This window comes from Engystomops pustulosus, unplaced genomic scaffold (genome assembly GCF_040894005.1).
Source record: "Engystomops pustulosus unplaced genomic scaffold, aEngPut4.maternal MAT_SCAFFOLD_199, whole genome shotgun sequence".
In the NCBI taxonomy this organism is placed as follows: Eukaryota; Metazoa; Chordata; class Amphibia; order Anura; family Leptodactylidae; genus Engystomops; species Engystomops pustulosus.
Genome location: NW_027285079.1, coordinates 115387 through 127179, shown reverse-complemented (window position 1 = coordinate 127179; position 11793 = coordinate 115387). Strand labels below are relative to the sequence as shown.

The following is an 11793-nucleotide window of genomic DNA, read 5'->3' as shown; positions in this document are numbered from 1 at the left end:
TTGGGAGGTGCTGGTGCTCGGGGGTGTTGGTGTTGGGTGGTGCCGGTGCTCGGGGGTGTTGGTGTTGGGAGGTGCCGGTGCTCGGAGGTGTTGGTGATGGGTGGTGCCGGTGCTCGGAGGTGTTGGTGTTGGGTGGTGTCGGTGCTCGGAGGGGTTGGTGTTGGGTGGTGCCGGTGCTCGGGGGTGTTGGTGTTGGGTGGTGCCGGTGCTCGGGGGTGTTGGTGTTGGGAGGTGCCGGAGCTCGGAGGTGTTGGTGTTTGGTGGTGCCGGTGCTCGGAGGTGTTGGTAGGTGTCGGTGCTCGGTGGTGTTGGTGTTGGGAGGTGTCGGTGCTCGGGGGTGTTGGTGTTGGGAGGTGTCGGTGCTCGGAGGGGTTGGTGTTGGGAGGTGCCGGTGCTCGGGGGTGTTGGGAGGTGCTGGTTCTCGGGGGTGTTGGTGTTGGGTGGTGCCGGTGCTCGGGGGTGTTGGTGTTGGGAGGTGCCGGAGCTCGGAGGTGTTGGTTTGTGCCGGTGCTCGGGAGTGTTGGTGTTGGGAGGTGCCGATGCTCGGGGGTGTTGGTGTTGGGTGGTGCCGATGCTCGGGGGTGTTGGTGTTGGGAGGTGCTGGTGCTCGGGGGTGTTGGTGTTGGGTGGTGCCGGTGCTCGGGGGTGTTGGTGTTGGGAGGTGCCGGTGCTCGGAGGTGTTGGTGATGGGTGGTGCCGGTGCTCGGAGGTGTTGGTGTTGGGTGGTGTCGGTGCTCGGAGGGGTTGGTGTTGGGTGGTGCCGGTGCTCGGGGGTGTTGGTGTTGGGTGGTGCCGGTGCTCGGGGGTGTTGGTGTTGGGAGGTGCCGGAGCTCGGAGGTGTTGGTGTTGGGTGGTGCCGGAGCTCAGAGGTGTTGGGTGGTGCCGTTGCTCGGGGGTGTTGGTGTTGGGTGGTGCCGGTGCTCGGGGGTGTTGGTGTTGGGAGGTTCCGGAGCTCGGAGGTGTTGGTGTTGGGAGGTGCCGGAGCTCGGAGGTGTTGGATGGTGCCGGTGCTCGGGGGTGTTGGTGTTGGGAGGTGGCGGTGCTCGGGGGTGTTGGGTGGTCCTGGTCCCGATGCTGGGGGGGGGGGGGGGGGGTTAGTCAATTTTGGCCCAGGCAGAGCAGAGTCTCTCATCTATCTCCATGACAACTCCGCCTATGACGTCACCCTGCCCCGGGCTACACATTGCACATCGGCCGGGCAGTGTCTGCCAGTGCAGAAGATGGCGGCAGAGCATACATCACGTGAGCACGGACCAACCAATCAGCTCGAAATGACAGAGAAATAAAACTAATGAGCTACAAAACCAGTGCCACGCCCCTTTTTCACCTCTCGGCGAATCATAAAGCTCCGCATTTCCCGGAAGTGATTGTCAGGGGTGAGGAGGAAGCCGGAAGTGGCAGCGCGGGGACAGCAGAGCCTGCAATGGACCGGTGACCGGAGCCCATGGAAGGGGCGGGGCCTGGGGGAACCGGAAACGGAGAAGCTGAGGGAGACTTCACCATGGAGAACAAACCGATAGTCACCTGTAAGAGAGAGAGAGAGACCCCGTATATACATATACCCCAGCCCATGTATATATACCCCACACCTACCTGTATATACATACACCCCAGCCCATGTATATATACCCCACACCTACCTGTATATACATATACCCCACACCTACCTGTATATACATACACCCCACACCTACCTGTATATACATATACCCCACACCTACCTGTATATACATATACCCCACACCTACCTGTATATACATATACCCCACACCTACCTGTATATACATATACCCCAGCCCATGTATATATACCCCACACCTACCTGTATATACATATACCCCACACCTACCTGTATATACATATACCCCACACCTACCTGTATATACATATACCCCACACCTACCTGTATATACATACACCCCACACCTACCTGTATATACATATACCCCACACCTACCTGTATATACATATACCCCACACCTACCTGTATATACATACACCCCACACCTACCTGTATATACATACACCCCACACCTACCTGTGTATACATATACCCCAGCCCATGTATATATACCCCACACCTACCTGTATATACATATACCCCAGCCCATGTATATATACCCCACACCTACCTGTATATACATATACCCCACACCTACCTGTATATACATACACCCCACACCTACCTGTATATACATATACCCCACACCTACCTGTATATACATATACCCCACACCTACCTGTATATACATATACCCCACACCTACCTGTATATACATATACCCCACACCTACCTGTATATACATACACCCCACACCTACCTGTATATACATACACCCCACACCTACCTGTATATACATATACCCCACACCTACCTGTATATACATATACCCCACACCTACCTGTATATACATATACCCCACACCTACCTGTATATACATATACCCCACACCTACCTGTATATACATATACCCCACACCTACCTGTATATACATACACCCCACACCTACCTGTATATACATATACCCCACACCTACCTGTATATACATATACCCCACACCTACCTGTATATACATATACCCCACACCTACCTGTATATACATACACCCCACACCTACCTGTATATACATACACCCCACACCTACCTGTATATACATACACCCCACACCTACCTGTATATACATACACCCCACACCTACCTGTATATACATACACCCCACACCTACCTGTATATACATACACCCCACACCTACCTGTATATACATACACCCCACACCTACCTGTGTATACATACACCCCACACCTACCTGTGTATACATACACCCCACACCTACCTGTATATACATACACCCCACACCTACCTGTATATACATATACCCCACACCTACCTGTATATACATATACCCCACACCTACCTGTATATACATATACCCCACACCTACCTGTATATACATATACCCCACACCTACCTGTATATACATATACCCCACACCTACCTGTATATACATATACCCCACACCTACCTGTATATACATATACCCCACACCTACCTGTATATACATACACCCCACACCTACCTGTATATACATACACCCCACACCTACCTGTATATACATACACCCCACACCTACCTGTATATACATATACCCCACACCTACCTGTATATACATATACCCCACACCTACCTGTATATACATATACCCCACACCTACCTGTATATACATACACCCCACACCTACCTGTATATACATATACCCCACACCTACCTGTATATACATATACCCCACACCTACCTGTATATACATATACCCCAGCCCATGTATATATACCCCACACTTACCTGTATATACATATACCCCTCACCTACCTGTATATACATACACCCCACACCTACCTGTATATACATATACCCCAGCCCATGTATATATACCCCACACCTACCTGTATATACATATACCCCACACCTACCTGTATATACATATACCCCACACCTACCTGTATATACATATACCCCACACCTACCTGTATATACATACACCCCACACCTACCTGTATATACATATACCCCACACCTACCTGTATATACATATACCCCACACCTACCTGTATATACATATACCCCACACCTACCTGTATATACATATACCCCACACCTACCTGTATATACATATACCCCAGCCCATGTATATATACCCCACACTTACCTGTATATACATATACCCCTCACCTACCTGTATATACATACACCCCACACCTACCTGTATATACATATACCCCAGCCCATGTATATATACCCCACACCTACCTGTATATACATATACCCCACACCTACCTGTATATACATATACCCCACACCTACCTGTATATACATACACCCCACACCTACCTGTATATACATATACCCCACACCTACCTGTATATACATACACCCCAGCCCATGTATATACATACACCCCACACCTACCTGTATATACATACACCCCACACCTACCTGTATATACATATACCCCAGCCCATGTATATATACCCCACACCTACCTGTATATACATACACCCCACACCTACCTGTATATACATACACCCCACACCTACCTGTATATACATACACCCCACACCTACCTGTATATACATACACCCCACACCTACCTGTGTATACATACACCCCACACCTACCTGTGTATACATACACCCCACACCTACCTGTATATACATACACCACACACCTACCTGTATATACATACACCCCACACCTACCTGTATATACATACACCCCACACCTACCTGTATATACATATACCCCACACCTACCTGTATATACATATACCCCACACCTACCTGTATATACATACACCCCACACCTACCTGTATATACATATACCCCACACCTACCTGTATATACATATACCCCACACCTACCTGTATATACATATACCCCAGCCCATGTATATATACCCCACACCTACCTGTATATACATATACCCCACACCTACCTGTATATACATATACCCCACACCTACCTGTATATACATATACCCCACACCTACCTGTATATACATACACCCCAGCCCATGTATATACATACACCCCACACCTACCTGTATATACATACACCCCACACCTACCTGTATATACATATACCCCAGCCCATGTATATATACCCCACACCTACCTGTATATACATACACCCCACACCTACCTGTATATACATACACCCCACACCTACCTGTATATACATACACCCCACACCTACCTGTATATACATATACCCCACACCTACCTGTATATACATATACCCCACACCTACCTGTATATACATATACCCCACACCTACCTGTATATACATACACCCCACACCTACCTGTATATACATATACCCCACACCTACCTGTATATACATATACCCCACACCTACCTGTATATACATATACCCCAGCCCATGTATATATACCCCACACCTACCTGTATATACATATACCCCAGCCCATGTATATATACCCCACACCTACCTGTATATACATATACCCCACACCTACCTGTATATACATATACCCCACACCTACCTGTATATACATATACCCCACACCTACCTGTATATACATATACCCCACACCTACCTGTATATACATATACCCCACACCTACCTGTATATACATATACCCCACACCTACCTGTATATACATATACCCCACACCTACCTGTATATACATACACCCCAGCCCATGTATATACATACACCCCACACCTACCTGTATATACATACACCCCACACCTACCTGTATATACATATACCCCAGCCCATGTATATATACCCCACACCTACCTGTATATACATACACCCCACACCTACCTGTATATACATACACCCCACACCTACCTGTATATACATACACCCCACACCTACCTGTATATACATATACCCCACACCTACCTGTATATACATATACCCCACACCTACCTGTATATACATATACCCCACACCTACCTGTATATACATACACCCCACACCTACCTGTATATACATACACCCCACACCTACCTGTATATACATATACCCCTCACCTACCTGTGTATACATATACCCCACACCTACCTGTGTATACATATACCCCACACCTACCTGTATATACATATACCCCACACCTACCTGTATATACATACACCCCCCCCTACCTGTATATACATATACCCCACACCTACCTGTATATACATACACCCCACACCTACCTGTATATACATACACCCCACACCTACCTGTATATACATACACCCCACACCTACCTGTATATACATATACCCCACACCTACCTGTATATACATATACCCCACACCTACCTGTATATACATACACCCCACACCTACCTGTATATACATACACCCCACACCTACCTGTATATACATACACCCCACACCTACCTGTATATACATATACCCCACACCTACCTGTATATACATATACCCCACACCTACCTGTATATACATATACCCCACACCTACCTGTATATACATACACCCCACACCTACCTGTGTATACATACACCCCACACCTACCTGTATATACATACACCCCACACCTACCTGTATATACATACACCCCCCCCTACCTGTATATACATACACCCCACACCTACCTGTGTATACATATACCCCACACCTACCTGTATATACATACACCCCACACCTACCTGTATATACATATACCCCACACCTACCTGTATATACATATACCCCAGCCCATGTATATATACCCCACACCTACCTGTATATACATACACCCCACACCTACCTGTATATACATATACCCCACACCTACCTGTATATACATATACCCCACACCTACCTGTATATACATATACCCCGCACCTACCTGTATATACATACACCCCGCACCTACCTGTATATACATATACCCCGCACCTACCTGTATATACATACACCCCACACCTACCTGTATATACATACACCCCACACCTACCTGTATATACATATACCCCACACCTACCTGTATATACATATACCCCACACCTACCTGTATATACATATACCCCACACCTACCTGTATATACATACACCCCACACCTACCTGTATATACATATACCCCACACCTACCTGTATATACATATACCCCACACCTACCTGTATATACATATACCCCACACCTACCTGTATATACATATACCCCACACCTACCTGTATATACATATACCCCACACCTACCTGTACATACATATACCCCACACCTACCTGTATATACATACACCCCACACCTACCTGTATATACATACACCCCACACCTACCTGTATATACATACACCCCACACCTACCTGTATATACATATACCCCACACCTACCTGTATATACATATACCCCACACCTACCTGTGTATACATACACCCCACACCTACCTGTATATACATACACCCCACACCTACCTGTATATACATACACCCCACACCTACCTGTATATACATATACCCCACACCTACCTGTATATACATACACCCCACACCTACCTGTATATACATATACCCCACACCTACCTGTATATACATACACCCCACACCTACCTGTATATACATATACCCCACACCTACCTGTATATACATATACCCCACACCTACCTGTATATACATATACCCCACACCTACCTGTGTATACATATACCCCACACCTACCTGTATATACATACACCCCACACCTACCTGTATATACATATACCCCACACCTACCTGTGTATACATACACCCCACACCTACCTGTGTATACATACACCCCACACCTACCTGTATATACATATACCCCACACCTACCTGTATATACATATACCCCACACCTACCTGTATATACATACACCCCACACCTACCTGTATATACATATACCCCACACCTACCTGTATATACATATACCCCACACCTACCTGTGTATACATACACCCCACACCTACCTGTATATACCCCACACCTACCTGTATATACATATACCCCACACCTACCTGTATATACATATACCCCACACCTACCTGTATATACATATACCCCACACCTACCTGTGTATACATACACCCCACACCTACCTGTGTATACATACACCCCACACCTACCTGTGTATACATACACCCCACACCTACCTGTGTATACATACACCCCACACCTACCTGTGTATACATACACCCCACACCTACCTGTGTATACATATACCCCACACCTACCTGTATATACATATACCCCACACCTACCTGTATATACATACACCCCACACCTACCTGTATATACATACACCCCACACCTACCTGTATATACATACACCCCACACCTACCTGTATATACATACACCCCACACCTACCTGTATATACATATACCCCACACCTACCTGTGTATACATACACCCCACACCTACCTGTGTATACATACACCCCACACCTACCTGTGTATACATACACCCCACACCTACCTGTGTATACATACACCCCACACCTACCTGTGTATACATACACCCCACACCTACCTGTGTATACATACACCCCACACCTACCTGTGTATACATACACCCCACACCTACCTGTGTATACATACACCCCACACCTACCTGTGTATACATACACCCCACACCTACCTGTGTATACATACACCCCACACCTACCTGTGTATACATACACCCCACACCTACCTGTGTATACATACACCCCACACCTACCTGTGTATACATACACCCCACACCTACCTGTGTATATATACACCCCACACCTACCTGTATATACATATACCCCACACCTACCTGTGTATACATACACCCCACACCTACCTGTGTATACATACACCCCACACCTACCTGTGTATACATACACCCCACACCTACCTGTGTATACATACACCCCACACCTACCTGTGTATACATACACCCCACACCTACCTGTGTATACATACACCCCACACCTACCTGTGTATACATACACCCCACACCTACCTGTGTATACATACACCCCACACCTACCTGTGTATACATACACCCCACACCTACCTGTGTATACATACACCCCACACCTACCTGTGTATACATACACCCCACACCTACCTGTGTATACATACACCCCACACCTACCTGTGTATACATACACCCCACACCTACCTGTGTATACATACACCCCACACCTACCTGTGTATACATACACCCCACACCTACCTGTGTATACATACACCCCACACCTACCTGTGTATACATACACCCCACACCTACCTGTGTATACATACACCCCACACCTACCTGTGTATACATACACCCCACACCTACCTGTGTATACATACACCCCACACCTACCTGTGTATACATACACCCCACACCTACCTGTGTATACATACACCCCACACCTACCTGTGTATACATACACCCCACACCTACCTGTGTATACATACACCCCACACCTACCTGTGTATACATACACCCCACACCTACCTGTGTATACATACACCCCACACCTACCTGTGTATACATACACCCCACACCTACCTGTGTATACATACACCCCACACCTACCTGTGTATACATACACCCCACACCTACCTGTGTATACATACACCCCACACCTACCTGTGTATACATACACCCCACACCTACCTGTGTATACATACACCCCACACCTACCTGTGTATACATACACCCCACACCTACCTGTGTATACATACACCCCACACCTACCTGTGTATACATACACCCCACACCTACCTGTGTATACATACACCCCACACCTACCTGTGTATACATACACCCCACACCTACCTGTGTATACATACACCCCACACCTACCTGTGTATACATACACCCCACACCTACCTGTGTATACATACACCCCACACCTACCTGTGTGTGTGTATATATATATATATATATATATACCCCGCCTCCTGCGCGTGCCGCGTGCCTCCTCTGTACCCCGCCTCCTGCGCGGGCCCCCTCTGTGCCCCGACCTCCTGCGCGGGCCCCCTCTGTGCCCCGACCTCCTGCGCGGGCCCCCTCTGTGCCCCGACCTCCTGCGCGGGCCCCCTCTGTGCCCCGACCTCCTGCGCGGGCCCCCTCTGTGCCCCGACCTCCTGCGCGGGCCCCCTCTGTGCCCCGACCTCCTGCGCGGGCCCCCTCTGTGCCCCGACCTCCTGCGCGGGCCCCCTCTGTGCCCCGACCTCCTGCGCGGGCCCCCTCTGTGCCCCGACCTCCTGCGCGGGCCCCCTCTGTGCCCCGACCTCCTGCGCGGGCCCCCTCTGTGCCCCTCATATTCTCCTCCTTATTGCAGGTGCTGGGGATCAGGGTCTCTTCTCTGCAGTCTATTCCACCCTGACGCAGCAGTTGCCCCGGGAGCCCATGGAGTGGCGGAGGTGAGTGCTGCCCCCTGCAGGTAGATGATGATTGTGTCCTCTCCTCCTTGTTGACGCTCTTCCCTCTCCTCAGAGCTTATGGCCGTGCTCCGAAGATGATCCATCTGGAATCCAACTTTGTTCAGTATAAGGAGGAGCTGCTGCCCAAGGAGGGGAACAAGGCGCTGCTGACCTTCCCCTTCCTGCACATCTACTGGACCGAGTGTTGTGTGAGTATAGCCCAGCAATGCAATGGTTAATGGGAGGAAACCAGCACCAGGGTTATAGATGGCCTGTAGGGGTCTATTGAGGGGGGGACAGCCTGGAGCCCGAATGTGAAGAGCAGATGCAGGGTGCATTGTACAGAGGGGTCAGAGCCCCCATGCTGACCCCTGACCACTGCTGGCTATGATAGAAAGGTGTCAGGACACACAGGACATGGCAGCTCGCTGTGTATGGGGGGTGTAGTTACAGAGAGGTCAGAGCACCCATGCTGACACCTGACCACTGCTGGCTATGATAGAAAGGTGTCAGGACACAGGACATGGCAGCTCGCTGTGTATGGGGGGTGTAGTCACAGAGGGGTCAGAGCGCCCATGCTGACCCCTGACCACTGCTGGCTATGATAGAAAGGTGTCAGGACACAGGACATGGCAGCTCGCTGTGTATGGGGGTGTAGTCACAGAGGGGTCAGAGCGCCCATGCTGACCCCTGACCACTGCTGGCTATGATAGAAAGGTGTCAGGACACACAGGACATGGCAGCTCGCTGTGTATGGGGGGTGTAGTCACAGAGGGGTCAGAGCGCCCATGCTGACCCCTGACCACTGCTGGCTATGATAGAAAGGTGTCAGGACACACAGGACATGGCAGCTCGCTGTGTATGGGGGGTGTAGTCACAGAGGGGTCAGAGCGCCCGTGCTGATCCCTGACCACTGCTGGCTATGATAGAAAGGTGTCAGGACACACAGGACATGGCAGCTCGCTGTGTATGGGGGGTGTAGTCACAGAGGGGTCAGAGCGCCCGTGCTGACCCCTGACCACTGCTGGCTATGATAGAAAGGTGTCAGGACACACAGGACATGGCAGCTCGCTGTGTATGGGGGGTGTAGTCACAGAGGGGTCAGAGCGCCCGTGCTGATCCCTGACCACTGCTGGCTATGATAGAAAGGTGTCAGGACACAGGACATGGCAGCTCGCTGTGTATGGGGGGAGTAGTCACAGAGAGGTCAGAGCGCCCATGCTGACACCTGACCACTGCTGGCTATGATAGAAAGGTGTCAGGACACAGGACATGGCAGCTCCCTGTGTATGGGGGGTGTAGTCACAGAGGGGTCAGAGCGCCCATGCTGACCCCTGACCACTGCTGGCTATGATAGAAAGGTGTCAGGACACAGGACATGGCAGCTCGCTGTGTATGGGGGGTGTAGTCACAGAGGGGTCAGAGCGCCCATGCTGACCCCTGACCACTGCTGGCTATGATAGAAAGGTGTCAGGACACACAGGACATGGCAGCTCGCTGTGTATGGGGGGTGTAGTCACAGAGGGGTCAGAGCGCCCATGCTGACCCCTGACCACTGCGGGCTATGATAGAAAGGTGTCAGGACACAGGACATGGCAGCTTGCTGTGTATGGGGGGTGTAGTCACAGAGAGGTCAGAGCGCCCATGCTGACCCCTGACCACTGCTGGCTATGATAGAAAGGTGTCAGGACACACAGGACATGGCAGCTCGCTGTGTATGGGGGCTGTAGTCACAGAGGGGTCAGAGCACCCATGCTGACCCCTGACCACTGCTGGCTATGATAGAAAGGTGTCAGGACACACAGGACATGGCAGCTCGCTGTGTATGGGGGGTGTAGTCACAGAGGGGTCAGAGCGCCCATGCTGACCCCTGACCACTGCTGGCTATGATAGAAAGGTGTCAGGACACACAGGACATGGCAGCTCGCT

General features: G+C 49.8%; 1 protein-coding gene across 1 annotated transcript in view; it reads left to right on the top strand.

Moving 5' to 3' along the window:
• The first annotated feature begins 1352 nt into the window (after positions 1–1352).
• LOC140108921 (trafficking protein particle complex subunit 10-like) overlaps positions 1353–11793 on the top strand; it is a 70262-nt gene continuing 59821 nt past the window's right edge. The window contains 3 exon segments of the mRNA XM_072132006.1: positions 1353–1526; positions 9783–9864; positions 9938–10073. Coding sequence (XP_071988107.1) covers positions 1445–1526; positions 9783–9864; positions 9938–10073 — 300 coding nt within the window. The 5' untranslated portion in view covers positions 1353–1444.